The 23,626-nt window shown below is 41.3% G+C and overlaps 2 protein-coding genes across 10 annotated transcripts; one reads left to right on the forward strand and one right to left on the reverse strand.

Annotated features, from left to right (window-relative positions):
• The first annotated feature begins 126 nt into the window (after positions 1–126).
• LOC133403662 (uncharacterized) lies at positions 127–23,358 on the forward strand. Of its 9 annotated transcripts, XM_061678765.1 has the most exons (9): positions 15,418–17,410; positions 17,507–17,588; positions 18,682–19,044; positions 19,121–19,219; positions 19,328–19,442; positions 19,620–19,729; positions 20,790–20,938; positions 21,012–22,594; positions 22,679–23,358. In XM_061678765.1, the coding sequence occupies exons 1-9, from the start codon at positions 17,334–17,336 to the stop codon at positions 22,759–22,761; spliced, it is 2,661 nt and encodes an 886-aa protein (XP_061534749.1). In that variant the 5' UTR covers positions 15,418–17,333; the 3' UTR covers positions 22,762–23,358. The 9 variants fall into 9 exon arrangements, 5 of the variants coding, with proteins under 5 accessions (XP_061534751.1, XP_061534753.1, XP_061534750.1 ...); XR_009768720.1 differs by lacking the exons at positions 15,418–17,410; positions 18,682–19,044; positions 19,121–19,219; ... (3 more) ...; positions 21,012–22,594; positions 22,679–23,358 and adding exons at positions 127–1,165; positions 1,240–1,389; positions 4,400–5,902; ... (1 more) ...; positions 13,754–13,873; positions 14,356–14,476 and having other exon boundaries at positions 17,507–17,567; XR_009768719.1 differs by lacking the exons at positions 15,418–17,410; positions 17,507–17,588; positions 18,682–19,044; ... (4 more) ...; positions 21,012–22,594; positions 22,679–23,358 and adding exons at positions 127–1,165; positions 1,240–1,389; positions 4,400–5,902; ... (1 more) ...; positions 13,754–13,873; positions 14,356–15,349.
• On the reverse strand, positions 13,696–15,990 carry LOC133403664 (group XIIB secretory phospholipase A2-like protein). The gene is given in 5 exon segments (XM_061678771.1): positions 13,696–13,841; positions 14,373–14,538; positions 15,098–15,186; positions 15,626–15,878; positions 15,880–15,990. Coding segments are annotated over 5 exon segments (738 nt in total). The 3' UTR covers positions 13,696–13,722.
• Positions 23,359–23,626: the final 268 nt, after the last annotated feature.

A 23,626-nucleotide genomic window follows, 5' to 3' on the forward strand; every position in this document is an offset into this window, starting at 1 on the left:
TTTCATGTCAAAAACACCTTTGGAAGTATATTTAGTGAGAAAAATAGTGACGTGTTAAACACTTATTTCTGCCGCTGTTTGTCATTGTAGCTGATATAAGCAACAGATATAATATAAAACAACTATTTTAGGGTTAGGTTTTAGGTATTGTATTTGTTACTGGTTGCCCTGGATTTTAATTGATGGCGTTATCTGACATTAGTTCTTCCACACACTAGGGGGCGCCACTAACTAAAAACGTTCCTTAAAGATCGAAGGAGAAGTCTTGTTTTCGTATTTGTCGTGGAAGTTGCTTGTTGTATCATCGACACCATGCACACTTTTACATTTTAATTATATTTTATTTTTTTAAGGTCAGTGGGGAGTTAATTTTTAGACTCCAAACATAAAAAACACATTTCGTTACGGAATGTGAAGCGAGAAAATGCTTTTTACGTAAACGGTCCGAGATACTTATTAGCCACTATGCTAAGTCATAAGTACAGTCAGTGTTTGGCTGTTTTATCTGTTAGCACTGTTCTGCCATGTACAGTGTACCACATTATTATGTTGGTGTAGAGTTTGATGGTCTACCACTCGTACCCTTGCGCATCCAAAATTGGATTGTAATACTTGGGCTGAAAAAATCGGACCTAGGTTGCTAGTGGGGTTTGTCCACTCAGGCGTTTCAAGTAATTTCGGAGGTAAGCTAACCTTTGCAGTAGCATTAAACGAACACACTGCATGCAAACAGACGTTGATTACTTTCCTTCAACTCCAAATCTCTTGACGCACACCTTACATGCGGGAGGGAGGTCTTGGGTGAAGAATGGACCCGGTTGACTGGGTAGACGCTTCTCTATGTCAGCAGAGAAGTCTGAATTCAGTTTACCAGAGAGACACCGATGACGGGGGAGTGAACTCACCCTATAGCATTTACAGTCATGCTGACGCTCGGAACTCTGACGGGGAACCTCTGGAAGATGAAGGTGATGCAGAGCTGTCCAGAAAAATTCATGTTCTTCGAGCGATAGAAGAACGAATATTACACAAGAAAGCTGCCATTCTTATAAAGGCGATTGAAATGATCAAGAAGACAGAAACTCCAGACTTTAAGGGTGCAACTCTTAGAGATAGGGTGACTACAATTTTGCAGCAGCGACATTCTCTCAATTTCCGGTCAAAGGTGAGAAAGTTTGTTCTATCAGAAGTTATTACTCTGTGTGGGTGGGGCTTTTTTAATATTTCTGTCAATTTCAGGGCGAGACGAACTGGTCGCCTACTGAGAGGGATGACTCTCCAAGCCATAGCACAGTACTGCTGGAAGACCATCATCCCTTGAAGCTCAGAGTCAAAGCTGTAATGAAGCATAGAGTCTGTGAACCCAGTGGATTTACATCAAAAAGCCCGGTTAGTACATTAGTCATAAATCACTGTTTGGTCACAAGAGTGCAAGTACAATGCATATTAAAAATGATTTAGTTGGTATGGATTAGAGAAGTTGAATGGTGTTTTCACATGTTAATTTGACAGTACAGGGTCTGACATTTAGCCTTTTTGAGTGGCCTGTCAGGCCATCATGACCCAAGTTGGGGTTGCCCTGTCGGAACCAGTGCTGGCCCCATATATTCAGTAGGCTTTACACTTATCAGGATTTTTGGGGCCGATCAGCAAGTTTAAGAAAACGATAACCGATCCGATCACAAGATGGAGCAATGTGTCTATTAAACTGACCTGTTCGTTTACTGTATATACTTGTGTACTTAATTGTTCAAAAAATTATATTTACAATAAATAATGTATCTTTGTTCATCTATTTATGCCAGTGAGGCATAGTGACACACAGAATAAATGCATGGTCTTCTATTAGATGGCAGGAAGTACATACAGTGATTAATGTATCCACTTTTTGTGACATTTTTGTTTGTTGGCCTACAGTGAGATTTTTCTATTCTAAAATATGTTCCTTGGCTCCATAAAGGTTGGAAATCACTGCTCTATCCATCCATCCATCCATTTTCTGAGCCGCTTATCCTCACTAGGGTCACGGGCGTGCTGGAGCCTATCCCAGCTGTCATCGGGCAGGAGGCGCGGTACACCCTGAACTGGTTGCCAGCCAATCGCAGGGCAAATACAAACAGACAACCATTCGCACTCACATGCACACCTACGGGCAATTTAGAGTATCCAATTTATGCATGTTTTTGGGATGTGGGAGGAAACCGGAGTGCCCGGAGAAATCCCACACAGGCACGGGGAGAACATGCAAACTCCACACAGGCGGGGACGGGGATTGAACCCGGGTCCTCAGAACTGTGAGGCTGACGGTCTAACCAGTCGGCCACCGTGCCGCCTGCTCTAGTCATATGTATTCTAATCAGTCAGGTCAAACCAACATTACAATGTGACAGAGATAATGGGTGCTAACTTACTGTAATTAAAATACTTTATTTTAATTAAATTACTTCACTCACACCGAAACTTTAGAGCATGTTTCGACAGAACGGCAGCATGTTTACGCACAACCGTTAGTGCCAGCACTAGCTTGCTTGGGTACATAACGTTTTGTTGCCTGCTTGCGAGCCGTATCGTATTAAAAGTACGCGAACATACCTTAAGCAAGCCTTAAACGAACGTCCTCTCCTGTCCTGAGCACCGGTGACCACCAACACATCTTTACCCATTTTGTCCTTATAATACAGTCGGCGTGATCCACTCTTGTTGTCGTCACCACGGTAAGGTGTGTATCTGGTCGCGTTTGAGTTGACAAGATAAATCCCAATGATCGTAATAAACAGGATGCGGTGGTATCGGAATACAATAATTTATTGCAGTAGTCTGACATAGTGCCATCATGAAAGACCAAATTTGTCTTGTAGTCTTATCCGGCATTACGTGTTGTCTGTCCCAAAACGCCGACATGGTTTTTTTGTTTAAAAAAACTTTATTGACCGTCAGATATTTCCAGTGCTACATCAAAAGACACACGACAAGGCTATAAATAAACTAGTTTTTGGATTTGAATATACTGTACACGATGGCGACGCGGAGTAAATGTCTTTTGCAGAGTCATTGATCGGATCGGCGAATTATGACAAAGCCGATCAGCATTAAATGGTCCGCATGTTGTTTGAAGTGTTATAATTAACCGTAGCATGGCTCCTAATCTTATGAGCATGTCGAAAGAGATCCCTCTGCTGGTCATGTTTATTCCTGTTGAGTCACTGTTTTTTTACCAGTACAACGTCAAAAGAAGACCCTGTGATGTGACTATTGCAAACATGTACATTGCGAAGACGATGCTCAAACAAAAAAATCATGCAGCTATAACGTATATTGTGTGCGTGTGTGAGCACGGATAGTAGGACATGAGAAAAACACTTTTAACGTCCATAAAATCCTAAGTTTTGGGATGATCGTTCTGATATTCTCGGAGGTTGAAGTAGCCATAGGTAGAGAAGTCCATATAAATTCTGGCAACGATTGCTCGCAATTTAGTGACATTAAGCTACCTTCAGGCTCTTCTCTATAGTGAGCATATAGGGGAGTTGCCAAAAGATCTCCAATGAAATAGAACATGTTCGATTTCACCGTGACTCATTGGCAACCCGGCTATTCTCCGGGTGACGTCTCTGCAACTAGCGGAGACTTGAGTCGCCATCAGGTCGCCAACTAGTCTCCAGGCCAGTGAGATAGGGGTCCTAAGAATGAGCTCTCTGGCCACCAATCAATACAGTTTGGGTCCTTTTGTTTGCCTTTCCATTGTCATAGCTTGCACCAAATTTTAACAAAATAAGTCCCACTTCACCATACCACTTTTTGGTACCCTGCTGTTAGGGTAACAGAGACTATAAATGGGTATAAAAATCAAGGTTCTGGTATCATTAAGAATTCGGTCAATTGTGTGATATAAATCGTTGGTTAATTGTAATTGAGGCAAAAGGGAGTGCCCTACTTGGGCACAACCAGCTAGGACGCTGTTCAGTCTGAACCACTTTGAAGCATGGCAGCCATCGGAAATTAGGCTACATCCATAAATACCTCAACTATGGCAACTCATTTTTCTGCTCGTTGTGACACTGACATGGAAACAAGAGGTTTCTGAATCCTCCCAGCCCTCTAAAAATAAAGAAAAACATTGAATTGACTGATGTATTCAATCAAGCGAAGTTTGTAAAATTCCCACCAATACCAGAAACACAAACCAGATCAGTTATTGTATTACAACCCTGTTGGAAATTTACAAATGAGATGAATCCTGTTGTGAATTGTAAAACAAATTGTGGATGAAGTAGTCTTGTTTAGTAGGTTGCGGCATATTGCCCAATTTAGGTAGCTATCGTAGGATGTTTTCTTTTTTATTCAGAATACATGTATTTAATCCATGATGTGTTTAAGATTAAGTTTTGATTTTTGCCAGGTTTCCAATCATGAAATGGCCACACGACCTCCCCCCCCACCTCCTCCCAGTAAAAGCATTAGTTCACAAATCATGGAAGAGAGTGTTGCCAACAAAGGCTTTGAGTGCTTTCTTAACTTGCTCAACAAGGGAGTTGACATGGACCTGCTCAGTAGGATTGTCAACGATGACAGCGAAGATCTTCATTTAGAAGACCAACCCTTCAACAGTGAGGCTTCTGGTGTGACGGAAGATTCAGATCTGCCTACTAGCAGTGAGAGACTTCAGTTCAACAGTGGACCCCACCTATCAGAGAACAGTGGAGACAGGACAGAGCTTCCCACTCGTGAACAGTCCCCCAAGGAGACAAACTCACTTCCGGATGACAATAAGAACGGCAATGACTCTTTAAGCTCCAGTAGTAGATCCAGGTCTCCCCTGACAATGGAGAAAACCAAAAAAGAAGAAAAAGAAATGTCAAAGGTCGATGAGCAGCATGAACAGCTCCAAAACATTCTAAACACTTTGGGCTTAAGGCTGGAAGTGGAAGACTTGAGTAAACTAACAGACCGGACTCAAGAGAGGCTGTATGGAAAAAGGAATGAAAGCATCCCAGTAGCTGCCAGCAGAACGGAGCAGCAGAGTCCAGTGACCACAACTGGTTCCTGCAAAATTGACAGGAAGTCCTCTTCCTCCTCCCCCTCCTCGTTTTCATCTTCCAGAAGCTGTAGTCGCAGTCCTTCTTACAGACAGCTCGCCCAGAGCAGGGAGTCTCAGGATCGTCACAAGAAAGAGTCATTTTCTGCGTGCTGTGGCTCAAGAAAGACCAGAGAGGAATTGTCATCTTTATATATAACCCAAGATGACATACAAGCACGGACGACTGTTGGCAAAAACAAAGGTGACGACATCTTCAATGAAATCCCTTATATTCATTCCCATTGTGATCCTACTTTGTCTGCTTGCCCAGATTATACATTTCCTCATTACTCTCACTACGATACAACCTATAGCAGTGACACCAGCTCTTATTGGACAAGCACTCCAGGTGTCAGTACCACTCCACATTATCCCAGTAGTTCTCCGTACTCAATGGACACCAACCATTCTCACCATGCTATTCCCTCAGTAAGACATGACCGCGACTCCCTTGAAAACGTTTTTTGTGTGAATCCAGACCTGTCTATGAGCGAAGGTCAATTTGGCTCAATCTCTGGCCCTGGGAACCTGCAGGTGGTCAATATGAAGCACCCACTTGGCCATTGTTTGCCACGAATGACTGGTGATATGTCTCTGGATAAAGAGCAATCCGACCAAGAGAAAACTAAAAGACTAAAACTGCTAGAGGAACAGGTTCAAGATGTGCAGACATTGGGTTGTCATTGGGACAATAACATTCCCTTTGTCGCAAAACATATTAAAGCCTCTGGGAAGAAGGTGGAGCCTACCCATGGTCAGAAAGATAAATCAAAGAAAAAACAAACGCCAACAGACGAGGAAATTAAAGCAAACTTGAGAAAAAAGGTAAGTTTAGATTGTTCTCTGATGTAGTTAGTTGTAGTTGAGTGTATTGGATCAAATGGAGAAATTATTAATTTTGGCAAATCGCTGCACAAGGAGATAATAGTGAAAGAAATGTGCAAGGCGCCGAATTGTCAGAACACTCATAGCGTTCAACTTCAACTCTTAAGAAAAAGTACATAAATATAATAGAACAACATAGGTTATTTTATTTCAACTTTAGCTGTCCAGTAATAGTGGGCACTCTTATTGTGTTTGATCAGAATCTTTAAATAGTATTTTTGTTGTTCTATTTGCTGTCTTATTTGTCAAATCAATTTACAAAAACAAGTGTGGGGGGGGGGTTATTCGGGGACAAAAAAGTATTTGTCCCCCCCACCTTTCACATTACATTTACAAAACTGTGGAGCACGTAGGAGGGAGCACATAAGTCCAATTCTTGCCTTCCTTCACTGGCTTCCGGTGCATTTTAAGATTGTTTTATTTGTTTTTAAATGGGGCGTACTTACATTTCTGAGCTCCTCCACCCCCTACACTCCTGCCTCAGGTGAGCTTACCAGACGCTCCTGGGGTTATCGAGGACTAAACGAAGGGTCAGAGGGGATAGAGTTTTTCCCGGTGCCGGTCCATCTCTTGGGAATAACCTCCCCCTAAACAAGCCATTTTTAAAACTCATCTTAAAACCAAATTTTATTCTTTGGCTTTCAAGTCAGCATGAGAATCTGTACTGTTTTAGAGTTTTGTTTTTATAGTTTTTAACATTGCTATTGATCTGTTGTTTTAACTTACCCTGTTTAATTTTTACTTTTTATATAATGTACAGTACTTTGTGTGGAGCTGTGGTTGTTTTTAAAGTTGAGACGAGATTTGAGTTAAGAACGTGGTCACGGAACGAATTAAACTCGTATCTCAAGGCACCACTCTAATTGCAAGGCAATGTCTATATGGAGCAGAACAAACAAGGGAAGGAAAATCTCCCTCTAAGGAAAAAAACAAACAAAACTGAGATTCAGTCTTGGACAGCAAATTGTACAATCGGTCTGAAGATAGTGTGTCTTTGATAAATTTAAGGCTTTGCGGGAACTTGTTTGTTTTGTGGCGAAATGTATGCATTTTTTACAATTATTTCTACTCATGGACCTTTTTTTAATTCCATTTTTAGCTGGAAGCATTTAACCAGATGTCAAAGAACAAGTCTCACGCCCAGCCAAATCCCTATTCTGACACTCAGGTAACCAACTGACGCACTGTATTTTATACTGTCATCAATTATTTGCGGATTTTTGCGATATCCCTTGTGAATACTGCGAATCCACTGTAATTCAATTAATAACTTTAAAGACATTTGTAAATTTATTTTTCTAATTTAGCTATTTTTTTATGCCACCTTGGTTTTATATGGGTAACTGTAACCCAAGCTGAAACAGCCATGCTTGAAGTCCTACTTTCATAAATTTCAAATTATTAATTTTAGGCCATAATAGTAAAGACAGTCAGTCAACAGATAAATACACTAATTTTGTGGCAGTCCAATGCAAATGTCATCTGAACACAATTTATTTCAAAAATTATAAACTAACTCTTATTTATGAAAAACAACTTTGAGCAACTTTATTAGATAAAACAAAATCAGGAGTAAACTTAAGGCTAAAAACTATGGGCTGAAATGTGTACCAGCAGGAACTAAATTTGAATCCTATTAGAATTTGAATTGCTAAACTTAAATAATTGCATTAAAAAACTGAATTTGAAAAACATAATTACAAATTGTATTTAATTTTAATAATTGCATTTAAAAACTGAATCTGAATAGTATAATTTGAAATGTGATTTATTACTTTGAAACTGAAGTCCAATAAACTTGAAAGTGAATAAGTGAATTTAAGCTTATTTGATCAACAATGAAACTATATTTTCACATTTCAGCAGCAGTCGATCGAAGATACGTAGATCTCCTCTTCTGACAATCAGTGCTTTTGTTTTTGGGCGCATGACATAGGGCCTCTCCAGAAAGTCAAATCTTCTAACCAGCGACAGTATTTTAACCTTTATATGCCACCTTTCCTTAACCTTTGTGGAATGCAGCATATGGTCCGAAAGAGATAAAAAGGCGCTTCTTTTCGAACATCGGAAAGTAGGAAGTTAGGAACATGTCACCCCTACGTGACTAAGTCAACTTTTATTTATTTAATCCCCCCCAAACATAGTCATTCCTGCATTAAACTCCATGCCTTTACTGACACCTAGGGGTAGAAACAGCACATATCGATACAGAAAGCATTGTTTAAAATGTTTACAGAATGAACTGTAGTCCAGCCCTTAGGCAGCCTTTGTCCATTTTTGGATTTTGATGTTTTCCATCAAAGACGAATCAGTTAAAATCAAGGTTTAGAGGGCTGAAATTTGACCACACAGTTTTGAACAAGTTAAACTTTTAAAATGGCACCATGGTGCAATTTCCAAGTTATTAGAAATAGGAGAAAAGCAGCTTGGATGGGCCAAAAAATAATGATTTGGTCTTTGGTTCCATTTGTTACATTTCCGAGTATAAACCGGTTGGGATGAAAATCTGCACCTCCAAATGTGAGACCATTGTCCTCAGTCGGAAAAGGCTGGAATGCCCTCTCCAGGTCGGGGATGAGATCCTGCCCAAGTATCTTGGGGTCTTGTACACGAGAGAGGGAAAAATGGAACGGGAGATCAAAAAGTGGATTGGTGCGGCATCTGCAATGATGCAGACTTTGTATTGGTATGTTGTGGTGAAGGAGCTAAGCCGAAAGGCGAAGCTCTCTATTTACCGGTCGATGTACATTCCCACCCTCACCTATGGCTGTGAGCTGTGGGTCGTGAACGAAAGAACAAGATCACGGATACAAGCGGCCGAAATGAGTTTCCTCTGCAGGGTGTCCGGGCTCTCCCTTAGAGATAGGGTGAGAAGCTCGGTCATGCATTGGGCCCTGTTGGTGGGTGGGGCCTCCATGCTCTCCGATGGTGGTGGGGGCGGTGGTGCCGGGGGGGCCTCGCTGGGTGGAGGGTGTGGGGTTGGGTGTGGTCGGGGCGCTTCGGTCGGGCTCGGTACCTCGCTGGTTCATGAGGGGTCGGTGCCGTCCACCCGGTTGAGTCCCCTGCTGGACGAGCTGGCTGACTCGGCCCCTCCCTTGTGAGGGGGGCTCACCCTTCCTCGATGTGCCTGCTCAGCAACTCCGTACACCAGTTGACTAACATGCATGTGATATGGTGTTCATTCACTAATAAGTTCGATAGGCACACTATAGGCTTTAATTACTTGTGCTGCTCTCACTAACAACACAGGTTATAATAATAATCAACTAATAATAATCAACTCACAGGTTCTTAAAGGTGTTTAGACACTAAAAAAAAAATCCCACCGCACCACTCGTCAATAGCACTGCTTTACTCATTTTCCTCGCATCCTGTCCTGCCCTTTTCTGTCCTCATCTTGTTCTCGTTTTTTTTATTGCATGTCCTCACTGGTGTCCCCCCCTCCCAATCTACAAATGACTGTTGTAATGTTACTTGTGTTCAACTATCCAGACTCTCACTATTGTTCTGCTGTGGTTCTCACCTCTGTCTGTCCCCTAACACCCTTTTCTGTCCGGCTGCATTTTCAATAAACGTCAGGATAATAAAAAAAGTTAAAAATAAGCAGAGGGAGTATTTCAAACTCTCCTGTTGCACAACAAAACTGTTCCAGCACAAAGGCATACAGATCCACCATTCTGCAAGGCCATGCAGCTGCAACGTAGTCACGTCTGTGTGATCACAGATGCACTCCCCTCCAAAGGTATTGGAACGGCAAGGCCGATTCCTTTGTGTTTGTTGTATACTGAAGACATTTGGGTTTCAGATCAAAAGATGAATGAGACAAAAGTTCAGAATTCCAGCTTTTATTTCATGGTATTTACATCTCGCTGTGTTAAACAAAGGACAGACAGAGCACCTTTTGTATGAAGACACCCACTTTTCAAGTGAGCAGAAGTATTGGAACATGTGACTGATGGGTGTTTCTAGTTGCTCAGGTGTTGCCTTTTAGATTGATTGCTTAAACATTAGTGCTTGTTTTTGGCTTTGGGTTTCACCTGTGAAAACTGCATTTTTCTGTTAAGCAAATATGAAGAACATACTTTTGGAGGGGACTGTGTGTGCGTGCGTGCATGTGTGCGGTACGCATTAAGGGCCTGCAAGGCATTCTCTGCTGCCCTAAACCGTATCAACAGCACTCTCCTACATTTACAACTTAAATTGTATGAATTTATTTTACACACTTGATTTACCTCATTTCATTGTCGTTCTGAGGGCTTCCCAGCTTCCAGTAATGTAAATGTTAGATTTTTTTTTTTTTCTCGACCAATCAGATTTCAGCTTTTGTGTGTTGCGATGTCAATGTGATCTGCCCAGGGCCTTCAATGCCAAAAGTCATGGGTGTCAAACTCAAATTCACAGTGGGTTAAAAAGGCGCAAAAAGCAAACCTTTACTGCTACATCTGGCTCGCGGGCTTAAGCTTGACATATATGCCATAAGAACTAGCATATGACACTGATACACTATTAGCAATGGCTGTTTTTTTATTAACCAGTCATATATATACACATTTGTATACACACACACACACACCCACAAACCAATCTGATTTCAGATTCACCACTCTTGTCCTTCGTGCAAGCTGAGTGACGTCGACATTTTTCCGTCCTCTGACTGGTTGAGGCTAAATAGTCTTGCGATGTGCCGTATTTTCAAGACCATAAGGCGCACTTAAAAGTCTTAAATTTTCTCCAAAATCGACAGGGCGCCTTATAATGCGGCGCGCCTTATGTGTGCACCGAGTTCCAGTATCTGTAAATGTTGTTGTATGACTTTGATGAGCGCTTCGCTTGACTGACTGGGAGCATTTCCTGCCAACATGCTGCTTATATAGAGGAAGGCGGATGTGACTGAGGACAGCATGCGGATGTAAAGGGGGAAGGGTGCGCGTGACAGAGGACGCTAAAGACAAGCCACCAGTAGGTATATATCCCCGAAAGTGACTGCGGTCAAGCCAGCCTCCACTCGTAAAGTAGCAGTCAAGCCAGCCGCACCTAATATTGTTTAATGTATCTCAAGATTCAAATGAACTTTGCTGGTTGCATTCCTTAACCGAAGAGTACTGACGTCCGTATTATTGGGAGGCTTTTATTTTGAAGGTGGCTTTTGCCTCGAGTTGGCGACCTATTACCGTAATGCCTAGTATGAACAAAATTAGGGGCGGCTGACTTGACCGCAGTCGAAAGTGGCACCTACGAAGAGACACGCTTACAAAGCACAGTTTAAATTGCAAGGTATCAGTTACGCGGAGGAACATGGGAATCGAGCAGCCGCGAGAGAATTCAAGATCAACGAATCCGTGGTTAGCAAGGAGGAATCAGGAAAACGAGCTTCGCTGAGTCAAGAAGACTAAGCTGAGTTTCCGCGGAAACAAGGTGAGGTGGCTTAATGAGCAAAGAATAGCCGGGAGAAGAGTCTCTACAGTCACCATTCGACTGAGTGCAATAACTCTGGCGTCGAAAGTGAAGTTGCGAGCGGCGTGGGAGCCACGGATGACAGATGGCGAACGCAGCTCTACTAAGTCTAGGAGGCAGCGCCGGGCGAGTTACGCCACAATTTGTGAATGGATTGTGGATGCTCGGGCTAACGTGTCTGCTTGCACTGTTGTTCGAGCTTTCGTAAAAGCCGGCATCATTTCTGAGGAGCCGTACGGCAACGAGACTGACTCCGACAATGACGAGAGGGAACCTGGCGTGTTTGATGGAGAACTAGCCCAGCTGTTCATTTCGGATACAGAAGATGAGGATTGATAAAAAAATAACGTGAGTACATTGTTAAATACTTAAATAAAGTACAACCGAACTCAGTTTTGCTCCCGCTGCCTTTTTAAAAACATTGTTTGAGCGTGCTTGCAGGCTACCGTATGTTTTAAGATAGCGTATGTTTTACCATACCAGCGCCCAATAATACGGTGCTCCTTATGGTCGTGAAAATACGGTACTCTGTGGGTCAGAGGAGGACGAATGTCAAACATTATTGAAAACAATTTTAAAGGCGGCCTTTTCATGAAAAACTGGACATTCGTGAGGATAAGGTTGGACAACACCGTTGCTGGCTGGCTTGTTTATACCCAGAAAAAATATTTATTCAGCACTTGGAGTAAAACGTATGAGTCCAAACTAGCTCGCTCTGAGCAAGCAAGAAAGGAGGATGGATTTTAATCATCCGTAAATAATCAGCATTTCTAGTGAGTACAATGTATTTTGTCTTCAGGTTTTATGTTTTTGTCATGTATTAGATGCATTTGCTTGTGTACTGCTGTATGATATTGTAGTGGAGAGGTTTGGTGTTTGGAGAAAGATAAGGGATAACTATGTTGCTTTAGTAATAATAGTAGTCACCTCAAATATGCGGAATGCGTCTCTCTGTAGTGCCACGCATTGTTAGATTGTGTATAAGGGGTGGATTAGGTAACTTCAGTCCCCACTGAAGGCCTAGGTCTGTGACATTGAAGGAGGAAACTTGTAGTTTGTGTTTGGAAAATATATCTTTTGTGATACCAGTCGTGAAACCTTCCTGACACACCTCGTATGTCTATATATGGAGATGTCAAGTGTGTTTACTGTTGTCAAATGTGATCTTTTCATTGATTTGCTTTCATGTGTGAATTTAACAAATTTACATTGTTGGGGCAATATGATTTTGAATTTTGGGAAAATCACTAATTTTATCTATTTTTCTTTTTTTGTATGTGTACACAGATGTGTGACGTTTGACTAAGAACCCTGACCCAGCAGTTGGACGTAATAGTCAACACTTGTCATTGACACTGCTGTTTTTGATTGCCTTTCCTAATTTGTAATGAGTGATTTACTAACAAAAAATAAATATTTTAGACTAACTTTTTTTTTTTCTGAAAACCGACTACGAATTGTATCATCAGTTGGCTTCACGATTGTCTGCTCACTCTCACCCTTGCTAAAATATTTAAAAAAAATGTTTGGGACCAAGGGGAAAGACCCCATGAGGAGAGAGCACAAAATGACCATCTTACCTACAAAAGAGAGGCGTATTTTAATATTATCAGGAGGTCTACTTAAATTAGGGGTTATTGGTGACTTAGTCAATTAAGAGTACCAATTTCTTTTTTTTTTTTTTTTTTTTTTTTTTTTTTTTTTTTTGCTAAATGCCAGAATAGAATGCAGTGGCTTAGTTATTGCACTAAATAACTGGGGGGGACGGGGGACGCAAAAAGCAAACTTTTACTGCTGGTTTGAGTATTGGTGGTGTAGTAGATAAAACATAGATTTCTTTTACTTCCCTTAACTGGCCTGGGATTCATTTCTGGCCAGTGAGCCGTTCACCCAGTGATTGACAGGTAATGAGTAGGGCTTTCACGGTCCCCCCATCCTGAACAGGATCAGTAGTATGCAAAATAAATAAATGGATCAATGCTAGTTGTTGAAAGTTAGTTAAAGCAAATTGAACTTTACTATAGTTAACAACAGTCATTTCAGAAAGTATACAGTTCACCTACAAACAATACAATCCATTTTAAAAAGGTGTTGGAAACAATATGACTACTGTGTAATGACTGATAATATCCCCACCTAAAAATAAAAATCCAGGTGATAAAAACCCTCTCTCATACAGAGAGCAATACTTGGAAACTAAACAAATATTGCCACTCGAGAAATACTATTGCAGCTATTCATGCAACACCATATCACCCATGTTGCTATAACTTCACCTGTCTTATAAATAGGAATGTGGTTTGTATTTAGAGTTCATCTTTCTCTTCTCCTTGGCAGTAGCATGATGCTCTCTGGCTGTTCATGTAGGGTCTGCAGCCCAAAGTCCACACCGTGTTGAACAAAGTGTCTGCCACCGTCTCACATGCTGATGAGAGAAAGTGACAGACAAGAGGCACAGTACGTAACCCTTTGCAGCAGTTGTCAACAATAGTTACCTGAAAACACTGGGTAAACCAGCTTTTATGCATTTGCGATAAAAAAAATGTTTTAGAACAGATTTTCAGAACTAGGCCTCAGTGGTGATTTATTTCAGCTCCACTTTGTTAGGCATTGTTGAATAATCCTCACTAATTGTATTTCAACTAATTGAATATTGTTCCACTCATTTGTGGAAAAAAACAAATCTATGGTCAAAGCATCCCAAAGATTCTTGTCGATTTTTCAAAAGCAGCTTATCTGATTGCTGTAATGTTTCAACAAGCAGTGAGTTAAAATCTCGATTACCATAGATCTTTTCCCACAGAAAAATTCAAATGTAAGATATGATGTCATTATTCCGCTGTCAGACTTTGAGGGAAGTCAGTTAGTTTCGTACGATGCAAAAGAGTGGCTCTGTAACATTCATCAAGGTGAAAGTTGGGAATATGTGGAAATGGTAGGTGGAGAGGATACCAACCTTCAACTTTGGACACAAAACCAAGGCTCTTCTTGAGGTCGGAGCAGATGCTGTGGAGGCACCAGCGGAACTTGGAGTCACAGCGGTACTTGTTTGAGCCACAGGTATCGTAACACATATCTAGCTGATTGCAACACTTCGTCATGGCGGGGATCCCCATATCCATCTAGGGCACAACAAATGGTTGCAATAATCACAAACCATCGATACGTGTAAAATAAATTGAAGTTAAATAGAATCATATTGAATGAAATACTCTTTTTGGATTAGTCAAAATGTTTTGGAAACTACAGTGGGATTTATTTGCATCTGCAGTGGTCTTTTACTAAAAAAAAATAACAAATTTAAAACGTGCACCAACATGCAGGCTACATTCTATGAAAACTACACTAGTCTATTGTCTTGAATCACTACTTAGTTACATGATGTATTAATGCATAATGAAAATTCAAATGTGGGCTGCAGGATCGGGAGGTCACTGCCCTGCTTATTATAAGACACTGGGGTAACTAACTCTACATAATTTCATGAAACTAGTTTGATGTAAAGTGTTTGACTAAGGAACATTCACAACATTGTTTCCAATTTTTATTTTTGGGACCAATTTTGAAGAGTTTGATGACAAATTATGCTTTTATTTTGTATTTATTTATTAAACAAGAGTTTAGATGAGATTTTAAAAACTAAACGTTTTACACCAATTGCCGTAAATGTGAAGTGCATACCCCCTCTGGAACAGGGAAACCAAAGAAGTAGGAGCTGCACCCATTAGGTTCAGGCATCTGGTACCCAGGACGTGAAAGTGGAGCATTACCTGGGAGAGGGTATACCAAAATATCATATATACAAGTATGTCATAGGTTACACACAGAAATATGAGATCACCACATGAAACTTTTGCTATCTGCTGAGGACACAGTCCATCCGTTTTGTGTGCCTCTCAGATAAAAGCATTGATAATTATAAGGAATTTACAATATGAGGAGGCCCTGTGAAAGGGTGGTACTGTATTTTTATTTTAACTTTTTTTTTTTATATAAATATGGCTAAAAAAAGTAGGTTTTCTATGTGGCGTTTCCGTATTGTGGTCTTCATCTGGTCATGACCAAAGGAATCCTAAATCCCAAAACTAAATAAAACAATGCAAATTAATATTAGCAGTTTCTCACTTGAAAGCAGCAGCCCTAACAATTAACGCTGCATCACCCGAAACATTCTGACAAATGTTACTTGCTGGATGAAATCAAATTTACCATATCGACAGCGGTATTGGCAGAGTCCATCCCGGCCACCCATGAACTCCAGAATTGAGTCAAAGTAGCCGCTGGCAGCCTCAAAGCTGCCTCTCAGAGAGTTGAGGCCCCAGTCGGTGTCCTCTTCATTCACGCCATCGGATGCTGCAGATGGAGGGGACGCTGCTGCGACAGTTTCCTCGTTTTTTTGAGTGACCGTACTGCGGAGGCACAGGAGCAGGAGGGGAGCGATGAGGGCACAGCGGGTCATCCTTGCAGCTCAGACAGTTCAACACACACAAACGAGAGGGCTCACGCCCTGAGAGGAAACAACACTGAAACGGCATAACCTGAACTTTGAACCACACGTCAGGACAGCCTCGCATGTGGAGGAACAAAGTTCAGGTTTTGTCTTGCAGAACTTGTAATCATTCTTTCTGATTAATGACACCCCCTTCTATCACGTTCAGTCTAATTTAATTACTTATAGGCTAACCCCATTAATTTAGAACAAACTGTCTTGATCATGCAGTTGTGGGGAACTTTTCACAAGTGGTCAAGTGTGTTGCTGGTGAGGTGGAATTATGCCTAGACGGTAAGTAAAAAAATAAAAAGCATCTAACGCCGAAACAGGTCAAACAATACAAAATAGAGGGCCAAATAGCAGTTATTTTTCATACTTTTCTCAGGTGTGAATCAGTTACATTTACTGTGTTGTTTTTTTAGGAACGCTCCATTTTTTAATGGCTTACTTTTGTTTCTCTTGTATCATATTCTTATATTTAGTGCTCTTAATAAAGTTATTTTGAAAGACAGACTTGCATGTTCAACCTAGTTACCACCATCAGTGTTACTGATTAGCATATGACCAATATGCATGAGTAAAATCGATGTGTCCATTTTCCTTACTGCTTATTCTCACTAGGGTCATTGGCGTGCTGGAGCCTATCCCAGCTATCTTTGGGTGAGAGGCGGGGTACACCCTGAACTGGTCGCCACATATGGATATTCTCTTTAAGAAAGCCTAAACCTCACTTTAACTTTTTAAAATATTCTTCTTTTGAGGTTTATTGACATTTTGGATTAACCTGAAGCACTGTGGTTCGGGATGAGCAAAAAATAAAAAGTAAAAAAGTGAGTAAAAACAATTCTGCACACGGTCGCTTGCTTGACCATAGTAAAGCGCCCTACAATTATTATTTTATTATTATTTTGATTAGTTAAGCCCTTGCAATGCTGCCTAAGCGCTGTGCCCATGCAAAAGCTTCCTCCGGGGTGCCCAAGACGAAGAAGAAGAAGATGATGACCATCAGCGACCTACTTCGCGGTTTTTCACCTTTCGCGGCGGGTTCTGTTCCCCATTAACCGCGAAAAACGAGTTACAATTTACCTTGAGTCCATAGACATCTGGAGCAAGCGCGTCGTACCCTAGTGACTTCTCTGGGAAACAAAAGAATATATTGGCATTTGTTAGCCACTTTATTTAGTTGCATGTATGCATTAATTGTTTCTAATGTGGAGATTTCCGAAATGTTTCTGTACTCACAAAAGAAAATAGTTATTTGAATGTATTTTAAATGTTACAAAATTCCGAGGGACTCCGAACGCGGCAAAGTCTTGTGACGCACAATTTGCGCGACAGAACCAAATTTGCTTGCACTGTCACGTTTAATCCAGGTGTGGAAAAGAGTTATTTAAAAAAAAAAAAAGACTTGGATTTATCCTCATAATGTCTTTCACAAACCTTTTTGCGAGTCTTTCTGAAAACGGTGCTCAGAGTCATGGTCAGCCGTCTATTACAATCAGGTAGGAGCTGCTGCCTTTGTACGTGAGTTTGGATTTATTCCACACATTTATCACTAAGTGATCGCCAAGGCTACTCAATTGTCATTTTAATCTTAGGGACGGCATTGGCAAGGTCCAAAGAAGTACTAGAGGCAAAAAGAGGACGCGAAGAGGGGAGGCACCTGGTCCCTATGTGAAGGTACCATAAACAAGCATTTACCACTATGTGAATGTGCTCACATGTTGCCATTAAAGCTTCGTCTGGCTTGTGTTTGTTTTAGTCCTTGCGAGAAAGAGGAGTGTTTTCTGAGGGCAGACTGCATGCTTACTATGTCAGACCAAAAATGCTTCAGTTTAACAGCACAATGACATTGAGGACAGACTGTTGAGTGTTAACATTTCTTCGTTAGCAATGTTGGTGTTTTTTTCATGTCGAAATAAGAAACCCATGAACTTCGCTGATACATGCTCTTAATTGGGCAGTAACCATATTAGGCTCATTGTCTTTGTCAAGTATAAGTTGCATTTCATCTGCCTCAAATTAATAAACGTATCATGTTTTCAACCATATTTGTGCAGAAAATGATGCATTTCTAAAAGGTTTGCAAACGTGCATAATATCCCATATACAGCTGCAGCATATTACTGAGGTCATCAAGTATGACAGGCAGGGAATGTTCTTCTAGTTTATGATTGAAGTTTAGTTACAGTTGAGCTGTATCCACCAGTTGCCGATAATACAACAGAATAAATCTCAATTCAGGCTCAATCAATCAATGGCTTCTTACATATACATATGTATACAGTGCTGTGAAAAAGTATTGGTCCCCTCCTCAAATTCTTATGTGTTCGTAGTTTGCCCACTTTAATGGTTAAAAAACAAATGTATCAGACAGCTATGACTTAATACAACTTTGTGTTCCACTAAACAGTGAGTAAATTGAGACGAGACCATTATATCAGTTCACAGCATATACCTTTTGCGACATTTGTTTGGTGGTGTGCTGTGAGAATTGTCTATTGTAAAATGGGTTTTGGCTAAAAAAGAAAAGAAAATGGTAGGGAAGCGCTGGTTTGGAATAGAATTTATTTATTTTCACTGTCACAGGAACAAGGATAATCATCTCCTGAAATTTTCATCAGACAATATTGAGGGAGGGCAATGCATGGTGCATGTCACAGCTTGGTGGTAGAAGCTGTTTTTGAGCCTCTGGGTTAACAGGTGATAAACCTCACTGACAGGTGTTAATGTTTCAGAACTTGAAATTTATTTGTCTGCATTTCTTTCACAGAGGCCATGTCACCAGACACAGGCAAGCAGGACTGATTTTGCTATATTTTCCCAAGATGATTATTCCAAGAATGTTAACTACCATGTGCAGAAGAACACTGACGACGAGAATACAAGGGCAGGATTCACCAAGGGGGTAGCATACAACTATGGCAGTAAGGCCTGTTACACTGGCCCAAATTTTAAAACAAAACACAATGTGAACCAGCGACAACAGAGACTAGAGAAAATGCACCAGAAAGGTCGACAGCAGCCGCGAAGACGGACTCAAAATCAAGGGGGAAGCCATCAGATGAAAAGTTCATGGAAATCAGGAGACAGAACCGAATACAGAAATCATAGGCTGAACCGGAATCACACACAGGTGAGATTTGACATCGAGAATGAAGTGGCTTCATTTCAAATTCTACTGTCATGCTTCTTATAATTATTTTTCTTAGTCCATCAAATACTTCACACCAGAGTTCAAGGAGCAGAATGCCGTGTTGGTGAATGGACAGGTCATTTGCCGCCATTTCCTTTATGGAAGGTGCATCAAGGTGAGTGCTGTATTTTTGGCATGTTAACTAAAAACTGATCTCCAACTCAAGAAAAACATTTAAACACATGATGTGTTGAAAAGTTGTTTTCCCGTACTCTTCTCGCAGGGTGACAGCTGCCAAATGCAGCACATTCAAGCTTACAACGATCTCATCAAAGAAAGTTGCAAGTATTACATACAAGAATGTTGCACGAAAGGGGAGCAATGCCCATTTATGCACAATATCCTTTGCTGTAGCCAAAATATCGTCGCTGTGGACTGCACTACAGGTAAAAAGTATTCTATAACATGTAGCTTGGGCGAGGCAAGCCAGCATTTGGAATCAAGTCTTGATCTATATATGGTAGAACCCTAAGTGCTTCAGTTCCATTTCAATTGTTTCCTTAACGGCTGTGCACAGTCCTTCCCCTGCAAATTTTTCCATAAAAAGGGACACTGTTCTAAAGGAGAGGACTGTAGGTTTTCTCACGAGCCACTGAATGACATCACCATGAAATTGTTGAATGAGGTGTGTATATAAAAGTTTACTTGGATCACATTTTGGGTACGTTTGATCATATGCAAGAAAATGTATGTGAACCCTTTGGAATTATCTGGATTTATGCATAAATTGATCATATAATGTGATCTGATCCTTATCTAAGTCACAACAATATATAAACACAGTCTGCTTAAACTTCACACCATACAAAAATGACGTTTTCATGGTTTCACTGGACATGCCGTGTTAAATTTACATTAAAGTCCAGAGTCAGCTGACCAAGAGTCCAATTAATATGAAGATTGAAAATGTTGGTTACCCTATAAAAACACACGCACACACCTGTTTTGAGTTTTCGATTCACAAGAAGTATTGCCCGGTGTGAACCATGCCTTGCACAAAAGGGCTATCAGAATAGTACTTACAGTTAAGAATTGTTAACTTGCATCAAGTTAGAAAGGGTAACCAAATCTCTAAAAGCCTTGTCTACCAGTCAGTTTCACACTGTTGCTACTCTCCCTTGGAATGGCCGTCCTGAAAAGATGACAGCAAGAGCAGACCGCAGCAATGAGGTGAAGAAAATAAACACTCGCAGAACTCTCTGGCACATGTGAACATCTCCCTTGACTAATCTACAAGTGAGGCATTAAAGAAGAATCAATGTCAATGGGGGAAGCTATCACTGTCCCAAAAACATTGCGACAGGTTTGAAGTTTGCAAACGAGTGCCTAGATGTTCTAAAGCTCTTCTAGAAAGCAATTGTGTGGACAGATAAAACCAAAGTTGAGTTGCGTGGAAAGAACACTGCTGTGTGTGGAGGAAAGGAAAAAAAGGACCAAAGTAAATCAACAACTAAATTGCTTAAACAGAAGAAAAGGCACCTTGTGGAGTGGCACAGTCAGAGTCCTGACCTCAACCCAATTTGAGAGACTGTGACATCCAAGGGGAATATTGCTGAGTTTGTAAAGCTAAAGATTCACACTTTTTCCACCCTGCACTGTGATGTTTCAGTAAAAAAATAAAAATGTTTCTTGCAATTGTATAATACAGTTTGCACCAAGTTACTGCACATTTCTTTCCTCTACAGGTAATGGAATTAGAAATGGAGCTTGCTAGGAAAACTGAACAGTCTTCAGTTCAGCCAGCGACAGATGAACCAGAGGTCAAACAAGTTACCAAACCTGATATACCTGAAGAGTCAAATAAGGGATCTGAGAAGTTAGTACAGCCCTTCAGGTATGTGTTCACACAATCATTAAAAGGTCTGTGCAGCTGGACCATCTGTAAAAAGCATGTTTTTATTTTTCAGGTTTAACTTCTATAACAGCGCTGACTCAAATGCTTATAATAAGGGAACTTGTCCGAATGAAGGCGTAGTGGATGTCACTGAAGAAGATGCCCGGTCACATCAACCAGTGTGCCAGTCTCCATTAATTAACCTCTGTCCTGAACCACCTGTTTTGTATTCCGCTGAAGCGGTGCTGGAACCTCAGTTGTCTAGTGTCTTCAAAACACCCAGGAGTCAAGGCCACTCAACCCTCTCGGTCTCTCCCACTTCCTCGGGTTGCAACGGATCAGCAAACCATTGCGATGTCCCTTACGCAGTTAATGTTGTCCTCGGGTCATCTAAATCCACAGAGAGCTCGACTTTGGTTAACACACCTACCGCTGCTGCGCCAACGCCACAGGTCATATCATATACTCCAACAGTTGAACAGAGTTCAGTGAGCCAAGATAACAAAGCCTCAGATTTATTACCTACGAAAAATGAAGCTAACAAAGTGCTGAGAGAGACTCGGAAAAAGGCGTCAGTCCTCCAAGTGGATCGGGTTATTCATTGTGACAATACACCAGTGCCTGCTACGTCCTCAAAAATCACCCAAGCAGAGAAGTGTGCAGAATGCATAACAGGACCCTCAAGTTGTAAGACCTCTCGTTATTTTCTTAGAAAGGAAGAAACCCAGCAACTACCAACAGACATTTCATCCTCTGTAGACTGCACTCCATGTACAAAGTCCCGTAGGAGTGGGTTTCAAAGCCTTTTTTCATGCCACCCTAGTCGGTTATCTACTCCAAAACACTCCCCACCCTTCAAGTCCCATCCATTGTATGTGACAAATGATATTCATACTCTTAGTCTCTCGCCTCAGAGGTCCACACAGTTTAAAGAGAGTGCTGCTGTTGCTGCTGCACCTGTCAACACCTCCTCTCATATTAGTGCTTCTGGGAAACCCAACGATCACCTTCCTTTGCAGTGTCCATCATCCAAAAACACACCTTCTGCTTTCAATTCTGGGGCGCAACAGGGATATTCTTCAAGTAGAACCATAACGCAGCATAAAACTGATTGTCTTGACCCGTCGGGACGTGGATGTAATGTAACCTTAAAAACACCATTTAAAAGCCTTTTTGTGAGCATTGTAGACACCCAGAGTTCAACACGAGATAGGCCGACAACCTCATGCAGCCCCCACCAATGTACTCAGTCTGTCTCTGCTTCTCCCAAGTCTACTTATGTCAAATACCAAGATTCTTCCATTAAAATAACTGCTGAATCAGACCAGGCTTGTGCGAGGTCTCTGTCGAGCCTTTTTGCCACCCCTCTCAGTGAACTAGAGGCTCCTCTCACTCTCCTCTCTCCACCCAGCGTGTCTCGGGGAAACCATTCGTACAAGCCAAGAGACGCAGCAGGTCCTTTGTTAGACGCCGCTCAAAGTGAAGCTCCCCTTCCAAACCTTGTCACTGATTGTGTCCCTCAAGTGCCACAAGCATCCTCCTCCACAGAAAATGACATAATAGTTGATCCAAAGCAGCAAAACTTAAAGAATCAAGAATCAAGCCCATATATATCAGCAAGCCAACAGCAGCTACCCGTCATGCCACCCTACGTTGGTAAGAAGGCCAAACTCAATACTTATGGACACCATTACGAGAAACTGATGAGTTCTGATACAAATTGTGATTTTCATTCTTTAGATTCTTCACCAGCAGCTACTTCAAATTCAGTCTTGAAAACACTCTTCTTGTGCCTGAGCCCGTATCAACAAGACAGACAGTAATTGGACGGTATTCAATTTGTTTTTCAGTTACAGTAGCTATAAAGTGGTATGTTTCTCCTGAGTGAAATTCAGGTCGATGGATTTGGATGCCCACCCAAACCCGTTTGGATTCCGCAACCCTCTCCCCGCAGGTGGATGGATGCCCGGGGCCACCGTCCCGTCTGCAACCCAACCCCCCGCCCCCACACCCCACTGCTCGCCCAATCATTAAACTTAGATATTGAGCAATGGAATTCAATATACAAAAAAAACCCAAAAAAGACAGCAACAGGCGATTGCCTAACCTGTTGTGTAATGCAAATTTCTAGATTACAATTTCTAGATAAAGCAAAACACTATCACTGGATAATGTGAACTCACCACTTTTGAGGTTGAGAACAGTGATTAGATCACTCTACAGAGAAACCTGTTTTATTTTATTTCCCCTTCATACAAAATTTTGCACATTGAACAAAGCACGTTCTTGAGGGGCGTCATTTTTCCTGAAAGGCAAGGAAGGGGGCTGGCGAAGTGCTCCAGTTCACACATTGACTTTAAAATTCAGTGTTTATTCTAGATGCAGTAATGTGTATCATTATTGTATTACTGTCTATTGAATGAGCTTTTATATTATGTATATATCTTTTTTTTCTTTATGAGCTCATTTTATGGAGTAATCTGAATTAAATGTAATCTTGAAAATCCAGGTGTATTGCAGTGTGTCCATTTTCTATACCGCTTATCCTGTTCAGGGTCACGGGGAGTTGGAGCTTATTCCCCCTGTGTTGACGCCAGTCAGTCACAGTCACTGACTTGGAGCTGAACCCGCACTGCCTGCATCAAAGTCAACGGAACTTACTATGACACCATAAGTGATTGCTGATGG

The sequence above is a fragment of the Phycodurus eques genome, chromosome 6 (assembly GCF_024500275.1).
Source record: "Phycodurus eques isolate BA_2022a chromosome 6, UOR_Pequ_1.1, whole genome shotgun sequence".
NCBI lineage: Eukaryota > Metazoa > Chordata > Actinopteri > Syngnathiformes > Syngnathidae > Phycodurus > Phycodurus eques.